This window comes from Netta rufina (assembly GCF_964035555.1).
Source record: "Netta rufina genome assembly, chromosome: 5".
NCBI classification, from domain to species: Eukaryota; Metazoa; Chordata; class Aves; order Anseriformes; family Anatidae; genus Netta; species Netta rufina.
In genome coordinates, this window is record NC_140128.1 from 36,927,741 (window position 1) to 36,946,454 (window position 18,714).

Below are 18,714 nucleotides of genomic sequence, written 5' to 3' on the forward strand. Positions count from 1 at the left end.
TGCCAACAACTTACAGATGCTAAATACTTACAGGTATTTCAACAGTGGGAGGTTCTTAAAGGCATCTGGATCTATGTAATCTAAGTTTCTAAGATTTCGAATTTCACTGTAAAGAAAGGGGGAATGTTAGCACATTGATAATTATGACTAATCATTTCTTTCTTTATTTTAACAGAAACTAGCAACGTTAAAATGAAAGTTAAAATGGGTGGCATGGTGGTGTGGGTTTTGTGGGTGATGTTCTGGTCTTAGGTCAGGCCAAAAAGTGGGCATAGACATGGTGCAAACCAGTAGTACTTGCATTAGCATGCCTTTGCACTGCCAAGTAACCCAAAGCAGTGATCAGCCTAGACAACATAGGGTATCAGGAAGCTGGATTTTAAGAACACCTCTGCCACTGGAATCATTCTTACATAATAAAATCATTATAACCAAGTTATCTGAGAAATGAAAGTGGGAAAGGGTAAGACAATAGATAAATCAGTATGTGGAGACAGGTGCCAAGACTTTATCTTCTACGTATGCTGCTTTACTGAGAAAACAGTTCTCCATCTTCCAAGCCTTCATTTTCTACTGTTTACGTGGTAGGGAGACAAGGGTTTAGCTTCTACTTGCACGTTAAACTGATTCAGTTAATAGCTATAATACTACTATTAGAGCAACGTATTCAAATGTTCTTTGTGTCTGTTAGCTTCTTTGAACAGTACTGTTTCTGCTATTAAGAGAAATCTTCTGTGTCAGTCTCTTGCTTCTCTCAAATTATTTTATTAGTTATGTAGCAATCACACTTCCAACAGTGGAATTTGCTCCACAGATCTGAACTGACAATGTTTTTTTCATCACTGGCTGCATTTGAAAAGCTGGAGTCAGGAGCTTCTTGGCTATATATTCCTTTGTTGTGGACCAAATGTATTCCAGGGGAAGAGAGTTTTCAGATCAACATTCAGTCTGGAAATGGATAATACATTGGAGTACCATAGAGTCATTGAGTTCTGGCTTGTTTCTATTCATAGTACTCTGCAGTTTGGAAGAGGGTATTGAAAGTAAGATTTCAAAATCTGCAGATGGTACTAAAATTGGAAGCACAGAATAATGCGATGAGATCCAAGCAGATTTTATTAAGTAACTAGGCCAAAAGAGGGCAAGTGCTGTTTAACACAGCAAAATGAAATACTAGTTAATCTATGAATAAAAGATTTAAAATTGCCAGATGAGACATTTGGCACAGTAATATGAGAAAAGCTTAAAGACTGTTAGTGAGGAAATCAATATATACACTGAACAATGAAGAAAGGCTTATGCCATTGCTGTTTCATTTCCTTGAATTGGTGATGCTGAGATTAGGGAAGAAGTGTACTTTGAAATATAATGTTTTTTTATAATTTCATTTTGTCCTACAAGTTGTATTATAGAGGTTTCTTATTTTCTGAAAGGATGAAAAGGGCCCATTGTGGGCACTTTTGACAAACAGTTGCCCATAAGTCTCTTCTCAAAATGGATGAGAAAGAGGGTTAGAGAGGTATAAAAAGGGAAAAAGTGATTTGACCCAAGTGAATGTTAAGCTTACAAAAAAAATCAGGAGAAAAATTCATTTTTCTCTGCTTCTAGTCCAGTCAAATGTGTTTCTTGAACTTGACTGGCTGAATATGTGGCCTCTCATTTCACATGCATGAAAAAGAGAAAGATCTTCAAATTTAGTTCTATTCATGAAACTGTCCTTGTTTGCATACTCAAACATCATTAATATCACAATACTGGAAAGAATCTTTTCTAAAACCTCAGATTTAAAGGATATCTGTAGCTCCATCAGTATTGCAGCTTATGAAGTAATGAAAGTTATTAAATAGTTCTGCTCTCACAAGCTAACAGGACAGTGATACACAAGATAGATTTCATAATTTATTCTATGTGAATCAATCATGAATAGTACATTCAAAGGTGCCTAAATGTTATGTGATAGCAATTTTCAAATTGTAATCAAAAGACTCCTGTGGTTTAAAGATTACTTCTAAAGGTTCCAAAAATGAAGAAAAGATTGTTGATTATCAGTAGATTCATTAGACAGGGTTTGTATTTCTATCGGTAATCTTTTCTAAATCAGTGAATTGAAAAGATTGAAACACAGATTTTGAAACTTAAGGTTCCTTTTAAAAGTAGCTCTGAGAAAAATGTTAGTAGTTTTAGCTGCCTAAAACACAGAGACAGCCAAAGTATATACTTAAAAATGTCTGGCAGGCTAATTCCCTGGTATATAAGTGCCTATGAGAACCAACTTTAGGTGACTTTTGAAATGGAACTTTGATAAACAATATAAATACAATTTAATCTTAGCATACAGGGCTTAAAGTCTGCAGCAGCAATGTAACAATTCTGAGTATTTCTGGGAGTATTTCTGAGTATTTCTGGGAACAAAATGATTAAAGATATACTTAAAAAAAAAAAAAAAAAAAAAAAAACAAAAAAAAAAAAAAAAACAGAAAAAGATATTTAATAGGTATCCTTGCTGAGCACTTACACAGAGCGGTGAAAGGTGTCCTGGACAAATCTTTCACTTCACAGTCCTAACTAAAATTACTTAGAAATGCTAATAAGAAAGAAGGCTGATGCTATCTACCCTTAAGATAACAGAATTATCTGTGGAACACTCATAAAATTACTGAAAGTTACAATACAAAATATTCATCTTCTGTTTTACTTTTAAAAAGTACGTAAAACCATTAAGACTTGGCTTATGTGTGATTTAAAGTCAAAGTTTTACATTTCATTTCTGGCCCTCAGACTAGTAATTAAAAATGTGCTAGGTTCACAATCAAACCAAAATCTTACTGTCCATGAATAGCACTTAAGTTTTGCTATTTAAAGAAATTACTTTAAAAACCTTAAAGTGTCAGTAACACGTGCAGAGAAAATTACTTAGTGGCATACTTACAGTCCTGTGTTAACACTTATAAGTATGTTATTTATAGTTATTCATGTTCATGAGCAGACATAAGTATTCAGTTCCAAATCAAAATTAATCTAAAACTGAAACTAATAATCATTTGAATATTAGTCTGACAAATTAGTTAATGAGCTGCAAGTTTGCAAAATAAACCCTAGAAAATAAGTGACTTCACGTCTTATATGAATTTAAAAAAGGAAAAACATTCACATATTTATGCTGCTTCTAAAATTAATTTACCAGATATATCTTTCATACCTGCCTTGCAGTATTGACACACCCCTGAGTTTGTTCAAGACTAGAGCTCAGCTATTGCAAATCAGAGCAAAGTCTCTATATAATGCCACTATGCTGAAACATGTATGAATAATAAGGATATCTAGGTCAGCAGTTCTAAAATGTTTTAAGTCAGCTGTTTTCTTTGTCTTAAAATAACTAGACCGCTCTCCACTTTGATTTACTTTGTCTATAGCTTCCCTGGTCTCTATGATTTGTACATAGACTTCCACATTTCCCTCTCCCTGCGCAGCCTAGCTGCAGTCCCCCCAAATTGAGCTGTCTGTGGCATTCCACCTGCACACAGCTGTCAAGCTTTTGCATCACTAGCTCCAAAAAATTGGCTCAGGCTCTAGCCTGTCTATTCCCCACCTCCAGACAAAAGCTTTTAACAAGATTTTTTTTCTGCACAGGTCTTGTTCCAGTGCCCTGCAATTCACTGCAGGTATACAGCAGTCCCCTTTATTCAGATTCCTATTAGGGCCAGCTCTTCCCTCTTCAACCTTTCTCTCCAGTTGCTTCCCTGACCCTTCTATAAAATCATATCTCCTTTCTGCAGCCTGATATGCCATGACTTGGCTCCCTGAGCTGGCTGCAAGAATTGCAGCATTTGCCTGGAGGCTGGGGGAGCTGCCCCAGCACTTGCCCAGTGCAGAGATGGAGAGCAGCCCCTGCAAGCTCTAAATGATGTTGCATGTACAAGGGCAAGCCACTTGAACCGCAACCTTTGGCACTACTCCCATATGCTCAAAGGGCTTTTCATGTGGTTGTTCAAGAGGAGAGAGCATTTGGAGTAGGGAGGAGTTGTGGAGAAGTGAGGGAGAGATGAGGAGAGTGAGCAGAGACATAGGGAAAGGGAAAAGAAACAGTCTTCCTGGTGTTCCTTACATGAAAATGTTTTCCTGAGAAAAAAGACCTTGCTCCAAAAGCTCTCAAGCCTGATGCTACCAAGCTGCAACACACTAGTAAGATATGTACCCAGAGACATTGCTCATCTGGCACTTTCACATTTATATCTACAATACAGTTTTGTCACTGTATGGGAAAGACAGTCCTGAATTTGTAAACATGTTAAATTTGTCTTGCAGGTATACTTAGAAACAGTAATGACTAAAATAAGGAAAAATAAAATATTGTTAGACCAACAATCCCCATCACTGGGGAAAAATTAATAAAAGAGTGGCTATTAATTACAACTGAAATGAGATCCATCTCATTAAAACACAGCAGTTGATCAGTATCCTCATTTTGCAGAAGTTACTCAGCACTCAAATGGATTAGGTTCATATAAATATATATATATTCAGAGTTGCTTGTAGGGGAATATGGACAAGCTGCATACATGCAGCTAAGGTCTGCAGGGAACAGAAAGTCGGAATGGAGGCACAGAAGCAGAACCGAACAAGGACCAGGAAAGCGGAGTGCTTAAGATGAAAAGTGAGGCACACTAACAGGCTTGGCACGAAGTGGTGACAAACACAGGATGCCTATTCACATGACACTTGACTCAAGCCAAGCAATTAGTTCTTCCTTTCCATAAACACTAAATTTTCTCATATGAAGTTCTGTAGAAAAACAAATGTTTTAAAAATTAAACTGTGTATATAAGTTTAAGTTAGGGTAAAAAGATTATTTATTTAAAACCGTACTCTATGAAAAGTCCATGAAAAATGAACCTATGAAAGCTAACCTCTATGAAATGACTTCTTTTCAAAACTGTTCGAGTAACTTCAACTTCCTTGAACATATCCTGTGCTACTCTTTATCCAGTATTTTAGCAATAATAGTTTGAAAATAACTATGTAAGTGGAGAACATTAAACAAATGCATAGCACAACACATACATTTATCCCTAAATAATCTTGTTCTTTGGAAAGTAAATCAAACCCAACAATAAGTGTTAACAAATCAGAGGAGTTATGGAAGCAATCAGAGGAGTTATGGAAGCAATTGAGAAAAATAGTCAAATTTATAAATAGCTTTCTTTTTCTGTTTATATTCAACTGCCTAATTTGCCAGATATTTGTGTACTCTCTGATTAAATAATGTGTGTGCTGTACTTCCAAACTGATTTTAAAAGTGTATAAATGCTTTTGAGTAGTACAGTTAGCCCTTCTTCATGGGATAGCTGCAGAGGTTGGGGTTCTGCCTTTGCAAGTAAGCTTTTGGTTCTGGTGTGTTGTCTTGAGAAGTATTTATGGTTCTTTCTTAATTATATGTATATAGTTTGTCTATGTACATTTTCTTTTTTTTTTTTTTTTGGTAGTGCCTTGTGAGAAATATAGAGTCCTACATTACCCTCTATAACAAATGAGGATAACTCCTCCCCACTGTGCCCTCCCCAGAGCCTGTACCACAGATGAAGAAGGTGTAATTACCATTGAGCTCCACTGGCTCCTACACAGGCTGCAGCGTCATGGGTGGCACATGCAGGCCATGGATCTGACATGAGTGTGATAATGTGTTGGCTTCAAACCTTGTTGGTGTGCTCTGACAGGGTTTCTGGGAGAGAAGGCCTGTAGGGTGGGTGTGGATGTAGTGCCTTACAATAAGTTGGGTGCTTGGTGCTGAAACATTCTGTAGAATACCAGAGGGTTTCCAGAGGAGCCTTTATGTGCCAGAGGAGGCACTGAAAACACCATAGCTCCATCTACCACTCCTTTAAAGTAGTCACATTTCAAGATGCACGTTTTTATGGAAGTGTCCTTTATATGCAAAGGCTTACATTACCCTTTGAAAGAGATCCTTTGTGTTATGAATTACTATCCTGAAGTAGACTTTTCTAATCCATTCTTCACTTTGAATCTAATACAGAAATAATAGTAGCTATCTAACCAGCTAGTTCCTCTTTTCCTCAAGCCATTCTTAGGAAAACTTTATATTCATATAATTTAAAAAAATATGATACAACCCTGGGTATTGCATAGAAGAACTCTGCAATGAAATGAGATGGCCCAAGAGTATTTTATTGTCTTTAATTTCTAATAAGGTGAACCACAGGTGTATAGTGCCAAATATTCCATTACTTATAAAATGGGATGCCAGTGTTTCATTAAATGTTTTTTTGTTAAACAAGAAATCCTAAAGACACAACAACTTTGAAACAGGAAGGGAGAATGAGTAACATGGGCCTGGAAAAACCATTTACAGAAGAGACTGGCTAAATTCAAACCAAAGATAAGTACTGTTATAACACTAAAGCTTTCTTGTGACACCATTTCAGGAATATTAAAGGAGCATGTTATTGGACTAAACTAAGTCTCAGGATCCTGGACTCTACTCTTAACTTAATCTGCCAGGGATTTGTAGGGTAGATGCTTCCCTTTTCCAGCATTAGTTGCTCTCTATCTACAGTAAGAGTAATGATATTATCTCCTTTATTTTTATTAACCCTTCTGTTTCATAATGTATAAATTAAATGCAAAAGAAGTATAGAAAATAGAGCAGTGTTGAGAGATCACCTAGTTCAATCTTTTTCTCTGAGTGAAGGTTAAATAGACCTATGGAGTTTCTGATTACAGACTTAAAGGCCTCCAGTGACAAAGACAAATTCCCTAGGAAAGCAATTGTATTTATTTATGCCAACCATAAGAAAGCTTTTTCTAGATTGCTCCTTAATCTAATTTTATTATTAGTTTTGCTTTGTCAGTGTGAAAAATGCATAGTAGTTTTATCCCTTGCAGCAACCTTTTATACGCTTAAAAGATGTATCTGCCTCTGCCTATTTTAGTTTTGGACACTTTATCTTTCAGATAAAGTTTTCTGGACCCTTAATGACTGGCATTGCTCTCCCATGGAGTCTCTTCAAACAAAAATCTCCAAAATGTGCCAAACTGCAGCTTATATGAGCTTTTTGATACTGACACACTTTGTATGCCCTCATTTGGATCAGAGAACCAGGTGAAGGATGGATCCTGTGAAGCCCTATTCAGTATATTAATTTCTCATTTTGACAGGGTAATGCTGAATGACAATAATTCTCTAGGTGCAGGTATCCTGCCACTTTTATATCTGCCCCAGTACTATTTCAGTTAGGCCTTGTTCTGCAAGCCTTTTTATAGTGCAGTCTTGTACCATATAGTGCCAAAAGCCATAGTACTGTAATTTTGACACCTTCTTCCTGTTGCAGGATAGCCTGATCTGATTTGTTCTTAAATCCATGTAGCTGTAATTTCATTTCACAGTATTGTGTTTACACAATTAGTTTGATTACTGGTTCCAGATTTTTTTTTTTTTTCAGGAATTGAAGTTAATCTGCCTTCATCACAGTTTCTTTTAGAAGACAGACCTAGTTTTTGCCCTTTTTTCTTTTCTGGTATTTCACTCATCCTTTGCAAGTTCTCAAAGATAGCTGACTTTGTTTCATACAGGACTTTAAACATTCTAATGTTAGGTTTGTTTGACACAATCTGAAAATCTCGAGTAAGAATAAGCAAAGAAGAAGTTAAAGAATATTAAGTTGGTATCTCTTCCCTTTGTCCTTGATGTTAGTTGCACTTATGTTTTTTTTTTTTGTGAGGACTGGTAAGAACAAAAAATATAAAAACTTGTCAGAAACCTTTACCCATTCCATTTAATAACCAGACAAATACTCTTTGTTATTATACTATTATACTATGCTATACTATTATATTCTACTTAGTGCACTTCCAGAATGATTACTTGTTACTCTTCATGTCTCTTGCTAGTGCCATTTTGCTCTGTGCTATGGCCTTTCCAATTTCACTTCTTATGCTTATGTTACTGTTTTACACTTACATGTATGTTTAGTAACTTGACAGAACCAATTCTTAGCTGCCAGTTCAAATAAACTTGCCACCAAGCCAGAGCTTGCAGTGCAGTCCCACATATTTTTCTTACACTTAGGAGGATATGGAAAAGCAAGGGAACTAAAAAAGCACAAGAGAAAAAAACAGACTTTCTCCACAGTACGGAGAAAGAAAATGAGAAAAAGAATCCTTTTCTGCAAAGGAGAAGAGAATGACAACTCATAAATCAACCTGTATGTTACTCCATACACCTTGAAATTTATTCGAACAACTGCATTCATTTAATTATGTTTAATTAACTGCAGTACTTACATATGAGTGACTTTACTTAAACTGTTGAAGGAATGGGCCTCCAGACTCTGAAGGGTTTCATCTATGGAGATATAGCTAAACACCAGCAAACAGAAAAAAGAAACAAGTCACCGACCTTGGCAAGCAATGGCTAGTACTAAACAAGTCACTTTATTTTTCCTCTCTGTTCTCATCCACCTCATGGAAGGGGCACCGATGTTGTGTGACAAACGAACTTTTAACAGGACTTTAATTTGGGCTGATGTTCTAGATGTATACTATACTACCATTTAAAAAAAAAAAAAAAAAGCAATGTGATAAGTACTAAATATTCAGATTTCACATTTTAGAATCATATTCCTTCTCTTTTCCCACTTGGTATTCACCTTGGTGTTCTCTAAGGAACCAAGATCACCTTAGTGTTCTCTAAGGAGACCTAATTCTCACGTAAATTGGCATATTTTTCTACATCCATGAATAAAAAAAGGAAAGACACAAAGATGGTCCTTGGGCCATCACTGCAACAGTTCTCACAATTTCTCTATCATCAGGGCAAATGATTTACTAATTGCTGAGGAAAAAAATATGTTGTAACATGAATTTAGAAAGAAACTCTAGCCACACAGTGAATGTCATAAAGGGTATAAGGTGTAATGTGGCTCCAAAGCAAAACAAAACAACAAGCTTAAGAAATATTAATTTACAAAACAGTTTAGACTGAGTAGCAATTATACTGCTGGTGATCTACTGAATGTGGTAAAAAAAAAAAAAAAAAAAAAAAACAACAAAAAAACATCCTTTCAGAGTTTCTCCATCATCACTAGGAATATGGTAATATTGGAACTACTCTGTTAAAGGCTTTGAAGTGTTGAATAAAGCTGCAATACAACTTTCAGAGTAACATTGGCATTACTACTTGGATTATGCGATTCGAAATCTCAAAATTTTTAAAATGTTTTAAAATTGATCAGTACTGGAATAACATTTAAATGATGTATTCTTGTATTTTATTTACTTTTCTAATCACAATTCACATAATATTTCTAATCTATAGATCTTTAAAAATAATTGGAATGCCTTGCATATTCATTATATTTATTATATTAAAATATTTAACTGCTATCTTTACTTAATTTGCTACTTAACCAAAAAGTAAAAAGAAAACATTTAAGTTTTAAAAAATGACAATATTTTTCTCAAATTGAATGTCACATGATCATGTGCGTACAAAAGTAACGTCAAAAGATTTTTAAAAAAATCTGGTTCTAATTGAAGTTACTGACTCAGTTTTTTATATTTTGCATGTTTATGCATCCCCTGAGCAACCTGGCCATTAATTTAAATATTAAATTTAAATTAAATTGACCAGAAGAGACTTAGAAGTTAATTTTAAATGTCAAAATAGAGTAAAATATAATAATAAAGAGAGTATTATATGCTTTTCCTCCTCTTTAGTAGGCCTTCAAAGACCCAGAGTCAGATCTTAACTATCTGACTGGAATTTTGCATTTATTCTAATTGGGTTGTGTTGTGCTTTGTAAACAAAACAGAAAAAAATCTGTTAAATAGAAATGTAAGTATGATCTTTTAACTCAGGAGGGCTTTTAAATGAAAGGTATTATGGATCAGATTTTTTTATTCTTTTGTTGAACTTTTGTGAAAGTTGAAATTTAACTTATTTCAATGGATATTTCAGAAATACTTGAAATGCTTTAAAAAATTGGAAGCAATACTTTGTGAGCATTTTATGCCTTAACAACCAGCAGATGACTAATGCTACTCACTGTTTCAAGGGAATTTAAGTCCTGCCTATTCTGGAGCTAAAGACATATTACCTGAACTATTTTTAACTTTTCTAACATGAGATCTACTTTTTATTGCATATTTTGGAGATGTATTCAGCAATGTTTGAAAAGATAGCAGAAGTTACAAGTAGAGATTTCATGATCAGTGGATTCTCTTTCCACAGTAATAGTACTTTTAAAAAGCTACTTCAGATCCAAAAAGGAAGGAAAAGAAAAAGAGGAGAATACAATAATGTATTTCCAGTCTGTATCTGAGATTATTGCAGCATTAGATGCATATGTGAGATGCTTTAATTTTGTTTTTCTTGTAAGCAGTAAATGCCTACTGCCCAAGAAACTGAAGTTCCAGTCTTTGCAGAAAAAAATAATTATTCCATTTTAGCAGAGCCTACATTTTAACACACCAAAAGATAGGTGATATCAATGACAAATAATGATAATAAAATGCTGTTCTATGTTGCAAACAGCTGTATATAAATCAGCTTGACAGAAAATGAAATGAAAACCAGAGAATGAGCAAACATCGCATCCTCATGCCAAGCAGCTGGGGCTGAGAATTAGAGAGCACTTTTCATGTGCCCCATGGGTCAGCTCACCCCAGGCAGGCAAGCACCTTTTTCTCACGTATGAGAGGAGGCAGAAGAGCAGCAAGGGTGGTGGTGGTGGTGTTTCCTCTTCCCCTCCCTCACGCCTGCAACCACCACTTCCCTTCCCAGCACTCTGCATGTCACATTTTTACTGCACTGGCTGGCTTGGAGCTGGCTGAGTTACAGTTTTACATCTTACAGCTGCAGGAGTAAAGTGGGAAGGAAATGGCTTATTTTCTTTGCATGTTGACCTCCATTCTCCTGCTTTGTAAGCAGGTATAATTGTGTATATTAATTAAACAACATCATCAGTAATAACATGCATAGTTTTACATGTATTTGTTTCAGTGTCACCTAGATCAACACTTGATGAACATGCACAAACATGCAGTCTCCTCTGAGAAAGAAATATCAAATTGAAAAGTATTAATTGTACATAAATATTTACTTCCAAGTGTTCAAAGTGCTTCTGAACTAACCAATGCCTTGGCTAATGGACACATAATACAACACATTTAAATGCAAGAAAATCCCAGCAATCAGAACCAGAAGGAGTTACCCTGGAAAGAGAGGAAAAGTGTGCTGAAATTCCCAAGTTGAAGACATCTGGTAATTCGGCACTGTCTCTCTGTACCAGCTGTGTTTAACTTGCAGGATTCCAAAATGCCTCTGACACCCATCATGAGTACAGCCACAACCTAAACACTATGTGCACAAGTTCTCTTTTGGAGAAAGTCTGTTTGCAGTTAAATAACTTTAATCATTATTGAGAAGAAGCCTGAGAGCACAGGATTTTAAACAAGCCCATGGCAGTAGCCTCAAGGACTTCTCCCTGCCCTCACTGTTCTTCTTTCTCCCTCTCTTCACCTTCCTTTGTTTTTCTCCAGCCTCAGCGCTCCCTGTCCTGTGCTGTGTTGCTGCCTGCCACTTGCTGAAGCTCCCATCTTGTGCTGCTGGAGGGCAGATCAGTGATGTGGGGTGCCTCAGGGGAGCATAGGGGCTGGCACTGGGGAGCAGGGGAGTTGCTGTGCAGTGTAGGAGCAGAGTGTATGGGGTGTGAAAAGGTACTGGAGATTTGGAAAGATAAAGGAATTGTATAGAGAAATACAGTGCACGGAAGAAATGTTAATGCTCTGTGTGGGGCTGCTGGCAAAGGGAACTGTGCAGTGCAGGGCTGCTGCCTTGTTTGGAGAAGCTGTGGAGAAAACTGCTTGGGGAGCTATGCAGCAGGTGTCTATAAGATACTCACAAATGTCCTCTTCAGTCCCTCTGAGCCCAGGAAAAAAGTTCTTTATGTTTGACCTTAAAAGTACTGTATGTTCCACCTGTCCTAAGTCAGAACGGGATGGAAATACCAGGCAAAGCCTTTCTACCAAGATTTTTCAACTTTAAGATGAAAAAAAAAAAAAGAGAAATTTCTATTGCATCTGAATGCCTTATAAAACATTTTTTTTCAGTGTTGTTATTGTCAGAATGAAGCATATCCACCTGAGTGCACTGATGCATTTCTGATAGGAATTAGCTTTGCACTTGAGCATTTCATTGAAATGCTTTTTGTTTCATTCCTGTGGCAAAGGGAAACAATCTCTACTTCTGGTTATCAAGAGTACATAGACACACATTAATTTAAGAGAATAGTAGCTTTAAAATTCTTGTTTAAACAAGGTTCGTAAAAGAGGCCAACTAAATCTTTTATTCAGCTCAGAGAATAAAAAAAAAGTTAATTTGTGGAAACTGTATAGTAGAAACCATATAGCAAAACAATGCAGTGTATTTGGAACAGTAAACATGGTCTCTATCATCTTATTGAAACTTCAGAACATTTTCTAGATGAGTTTACAAAGCAAGGAATGATCTAGTAGTTTTCATTACTAATGGCAGTTATGGGCTGGGAGAACCAAATGAGGTGCGTGGTATATTAGAGGCCAAGAAAAACACACAAAGAATTGTAGTTAAAATCTAGGTACTAATTCCTTAAGCCAAAATTTTTAACAAGAATGTGAGAGTTCATTTCATGATTTGTAGTAGTAATCATGCTATAAGAAAAATCCAGAAGGACATTGATGTTACTGAAATTTAAATCTTTATTCTTCACAGGCTTTTGCAAATTAACAACAGAAGATGTTGTAATTCAGGAAGAATTCCACAGCAGAAGCGCGGTACTGATGCCTTCTGGAGGAGCGTCTTTGTTTTTCTATTCCTTCATACCATGAAGCACCTGGCACCAAGCGGAAGACAGAACAGGCATGTTTCATCTAACGGTAGGAGAGAGAATGTAATGCTACCATGTCAGGTCATAATTATAGATAGGTTATTGCTATGTCAACTGTATGCATGCTGTATGTATGATTCCATAAGTTATTTTCCTACGCATAAATGTGGAACGGGGGAAGGTAAAACTCTATATTCAGTTAATATCTCTGAAGAATAATTCTGAAAAGGATACTGACATTAGTTTGCTCAGCTAGCCTTGAAATCACCAACCAAATAAACTGACACGGATGTCAACGTATTATTTCAAGGTGTATAAAAAGCACCTATTATCTCATTCACGGCCATAAGGACTTTGCAAATGTGACTTTCCTTTTCACTAAATTATCTGCTGGTTATCTGCTACCATGTTACTACCAAACAGTATAGGCAAAAGGTTGTCATTGGTTCATAAGCTGGGTATATTTAAGAGAAGAGTTCAATTAATTCTTTAGATGAACACCTATACTTTTACAAATTCATAGCTATTACAGTTTGAGAGTTTTGCAATCTGAAAGGCGTCTAAGCAACAGATAAAGTGTTATTCAAAGCCAAAGCAGAGATTACTTCCTTTTACATTTAAAAGAAGCGTGTTTTGAATAAAGTTTATCAGATTTACATATGATACTGTAAGTCATAGGAGAAACTTATCCCCCAACAAAACCAAAACAAAACACCATCTATGTGATAAAACTGAGATGCCGAATTAGGCTGCAGATATTTAAGAAAAATTATTTTTAAGGATTTTAGAAAGTAATTAATTCAATATAGTTGGGTAAAATTATAAAACATAATTAGGCAAGCCTCAATGTCTCCCCATTTTCATAAATTCTTAATTACTAGTCCATCTCAGCAATTCAGCCAATGCTGAGCTGGAGATTAGACTTGCAAGGAATGTTAAGGATAACAAGAAGGGCTCATATTACTACATTAGTAATAAAAGGCTGAAATAAATATATGGACTTCTTGCTGATGCTGGTGGTTTATTTAGTTACCATTGGACACAGATAATGTTGAGCACCAGGCTGGATAAAACCCTGAGCAACAGGGTTGGACCTCATAATTGGTCCAATTTTGAGCAGGTGGTTGGATAAGAGGCCTCAGGTCCCTTCCAAATTACATGACTCTATGATTCTAGGGAGTGAACTGGGAGATGCCAGAGAAGTTCCTGCATCAACTGGTCATATATAGGATTAAGAGCAAGAATTAATAAACCTGGGACACCTTTGCCTCAAGACTGCTGACATCAATGAACAGGGCAGTACAAAAGCCGGCAGCCACTTGTTAACAAAAGCTGATCTGAGGCAAGTGTGTAGAGGCTGTTGGCCTCCATTTATGGACTGTATCCATGCGTGCATTTACATATAAAGGAAGTGACACAACAGAAGTCCTCATTTCATCACAAAAATACTAATGTTTTAGTGAAAATTCATTCCAATTCTAGAAAAAAAAATCATTCCTATTCTAGAAAAGCCACAGATTCTCCAATAGAATGAGTTAAAAATCATGCTGGGAGCTAAAACAAAAAAACTTAGTCTAGACCAGCAATAGGATACGCAATTTATTATGAATGGAGACATTTTTCATATTTTGTTAATGAGAAAAAAAAAAGACTTATCTTTATTGAAATAGATGTGATAGATAAGTTCTCATCCACTAATGCCTAGCATGCCTTGTTATGGCCAATTCAGGTTATAAACAATTGAATAATTACCTGCAGTTCTAAAATGTGAGTGGTGAGGTAGCAAATGTGCAAGAGTACTGCAGGAGGGGAAGAAACGTTATTTTTAATAGAAGAGCTAAAAGAATAATATCAAAAACAGAACTTACATCCTAGAGATGTTGGGGAGATTGGAAAAAGCTTCACTTGGAATTGTTCTTAGATGAGTCTCCATAAACCTCCTATAGAAATAAAAGTTTGAGTTAATATCCCCTGTTAAGCACATTTCAACATTAAAAAGTCCTACACAACTCCACCTCTGCTCCAATATTTCTGTTTTTATCTTCTCTTTTCTCAGTGTTTCCACCTTCATATTATTCTTATTCCTGTTTCATGCATTGTGGTTTGCTTGGTGTGCTCTCAATCTAAATTAGGACCTTCTGCATCATCTTACCCAGGAATTTGGCATTCAGTGGTAATGATGGACCTTCCAAAAACCCAGAGCATTACTGGCAAATACATCTGTCCATTGAAGTAAACGAAATACTAAGAGTATAAGCATTCTTTTAACCATTTTAGGCTCTTCAGAGATGACCCATCCCTGCTTCCAAGTAAGAAATTCAGGTACACCAGCTGAAATTCAATCAGAGCAATTGCATGCTACCTCCATAAAATTCTCTACGTGCTTTGTAGTAAATACACTGTTTTTCCATAAACATCTGATGTGGGGATGGCACAGTACATTGTTACTTTTTAACAAGCCCAGTTAAAGCTGCTCTTCAGGTGAGAATAGAAATATGTATCATATCCATCTGCAGAATTTTCAGAAAACCAGACAATATTTAAGGGAGACACTTATCAACAGTCAGGTTCTTAATTGAATGAATTCCTAGCAGACTGACTACTCAAAACAAAACAAACAAAAAAAAAAAAAAAGGAGGAAATGCTTTAGAAAATTAGAATATAATGTCTGTTATATTTAAAGTTACAACATGTCATTGCTGGATGAAGGCATTTTTGGTTTTCCAGTACATCTGGGAATACACTTACAAAATACATAGTAAATGAACAGTCTAAAGAGTAACCAAGAACAAATGATAAATGTTTCCCTTAGCTGCTGTTTGAATGGTTCCATAGAGCATAAATGAACAAGCATTAATGTTTTCTGTTTTCTAACATGTAGTATCAGATTATAAAATTATATTTGATTTACACAGATAAAATATTTTAAGATTTATCAAGTTTCTGGAACTTGTATGCAAGAAATAAAAATCTCTACAGATATTTTTAAAACTTCCATCTTGAGTAAAAATACAAAGCAAGAAAACATACTCTTGTACCATCACAGGGGAAGGCTCTTAGGCATAAGGCTCTGCTTATTCCTAAGTATACATCCCTTACTCCATAGACATGTTACATGAATGAGTAGAAAGAACCTAAAGACAGGTTTATCTAACAGGTTGATGTTTCTCCTGACTTTGGTGCACCCAGCTTCCACTGAGCCCACAACCAGAGGAACATTGGTTGGTCTATGGGTGTATTAGCCTATTCCCCTGCACCCAGAGCACCTTGACACCCATACCACTCCCTCCTCCATTTCATAATACTTCTTCCTCCTATTACCACAGTCCTGAACAAAATGTTTGTAAAGAACAACTATGGTCTGCTGATCTTGCTGTTGTAATCTAACATCTGTCTGTATTTCGAGTCCTTTTAGGAAGCTGAAAATGATGACTGAGAACTTTCTGGTTCCAAACAGATTTTAACAAGTCCTCAAGTAGAACAGAGTGGAGGGATCTTAGCAGGCTGGAGAAATAGGCTGACAGAAACCTCATACACTTCAGCAAGGGTAGCACAAAATACTGCCCCTGGAGGAACAACCCCAGGCCCCAGTACAAACTCAAGGTAACCCAGCTGAAAAGCAGCATTGCAGAAAAGTACCTGGGAGCCCTGATGGACACCAATTTGAGCATGAGGCAGCAGTGTGCCCTTCCCATAAACAGGGCTAACAGTACCCTGGGCTGCATTAGGAAGGAGATCTAAAGCTTCTTCCTAAGACTGTTAGAACCCAGAAGTCAGGGAAAGCATAGGTTAAGCCACTTCCAGCTATCCAAGCTCACTTTTAACCTGTCTCATATTCCTCTGGTCTTCTGTTCACCTACAAAATGCTGGCTCACGACATCATAGTTGCCTCCCACCAGCAGTCACACTTAACCTATAATTCCATGTTTCAGGAAAGCATGAATTTAAACACTGTTGTAAGTCTCCTCTTGACATCCTGCTTTTATGTCAAACATTCATCCCTCTCCATCTTTGTCATGGAATGAACTGAGTCAGACCCATCATGGGCTAAGAGAATTCATGTTAATCTTTTATTGACATAGCTGAAATTTACATATCCCATCAGGAAAACGTGGAAATTCTGAATAATATATGAATCAATTGCTATAAAAGTTACTATACTATGAAATGGATCTGCATTTACGGCTTTCTAGATAAGGCTTCTAATATCTCAAGTACAGCACAATGAAGACCATTAGCTTTGAATACTGTATTTTGATTGAACAGCTCATAAATTTATTTTATAAGTTGAAAGTGGTAGCATCATATTTCTTCCTATTTATTTGCTAACGTTTAAAGATATAACAACATTCTGCAAATATGATGAGAAACCATAGGTGATACAGAATGTATCATAAAGGAAATAGAGACAGTTAAGTAAAAGGACAATGAAGTATGAAGAGAGAGAAATCTTAGGCAGAAGATCAAAAATTGTACATTTCATGACAAGAACTTATTTGTGAGATGAAACAGTATTAGAGAAGATCAACAAAAATAAAAGACTCCAAGTTCATGTAATACACCTACTAGATAAACAATACACTAGTAATAGCATATATAGCATAGAGTGACAAAGTATTTGGTGTATGCTAGCTGCCATTCTTCAACTACTTGCTGTGTAAACAGATTGGTGACTGAGTTCAGTCAATGCTTATGCAGACCATGAAATAGAGTCAATGCCTGGGGCTAGGGGTAAACTTTTAGGCCAGCCTTTTTCAGCAAGCCCCAGTTCTTGCTGAAGAACCTGTGGACTGATACACCAAAGCTAGTTATAAGTTGCCTTCTAAGAAACATAAAACGCAGCGGGAAAAAAAAACAACACAACAAAAGACAGCTCAGGGCTTCCAGACAGACAACCTGCCAGTTTCTGGCACCCACCTTAACGTACAGTTTGAGCATATGATAAATAATTGGGAATTCATAATTGGCTGTGATTCTTCCTGTCTTGCATGTATTAGAAATTGCTTTTTAACCTGAACGTTCCAATTTGCAAATTGGCAAGTGAGTCCAGCATCTGGACACCCACAGGGTCTTCATTAAAAAAGTTTTTTCCAAATGAAGGCAAAATACACGTTACTGGCAAACATATACATTTTACTGGCAAAATATACATTGCTTTTCCATGCGAGAAAAAAAAAAAAGTAACTATAAGTGCTCACATATTTAATAGCTCATTTAATTTCCTTCCTATATTAAGGCAAAGACAACACACATGAGAATGTTCAATCTTATTTAATGAAAAATTGCTCCTGAGTACTTCCATTTATTTCTACTTTTATTTTCTCATTCAGATTGAAAGCTTCAATAAATACTAAATCTGGAAAAAATCTTCAGACTGTATTTCATAAAGTCTTTCAAAAAAGAAGAACCCAAAGTCTGAGGTCATTTTCATTATAAACATGCCATCCAGATTTGCAAAGATGCAAAAGCATACAAACCACATTTTTAGTAAATGAGTTGTTTTAAAAATGGCAATAAGATGTTTGAATAAAACATTTTAAGTTTTTTAGTTTGCATTTCCTGGTTTCACAGGTCAGTTGAAGTTTTTAAATTTTCTGTCTGCTTTGATATTTACACCAAGTTTACCCTGCATGTTCCTTAAAGACTATGTCCTGAAAAAATCTCTCTACCTGACAACTGGTAAGCAAAAGAAAAATATTAGCGTTTTGTTTGTTTAAGTGTAAGATCATGTGGATAGACTATAAAATATTTTATATCTGCATAGGAACAACTCTGTTTCTGACTAACAGAAATACAGGTACAAGGACTGTGAAGTATTCAAAATGACACGTAT

At 36.0% G+C, this 18,714-nt stretch overlaps 1 protein-coding gene across 3 annotated transcripts in view; it reads right to left on the reverse strand.

Moving 5' to 3' along the window:
* TSHR (thyroid stimulating hormone receptor) overlaps positions 1–18,714 on the reverse strand; it is a gene marked incomplete at its 3' end in the record, with an annotated part of 65,276 nt that overhangs the window by 30,149 nt on the left and 16,413 nt on the right. Inside the window, exons 2-4 of one of the 3 annotated variants that reach the window (XM_084287014.1) lie at positions 14,750–14,821; positions 8,299–8,373; positions 32–106 (exon numbers count right to left, since the gene is read on the reverse strand). In XM_084287014.1, the coding sequence (XP_084143140.1) occupies positions 32–106; positions 8,299–8,373; positions 14,750–14,821 (222 nt within the window). The remainder of the gene's footprint in view (positions 1–31; positions 107–8,298; positions 8,374–14,749; positions 14,822–18,714) is intronic. The other 2 variants (XM_084287015.1, XM_084287016.1) reach the window with 2 other exon arrangements.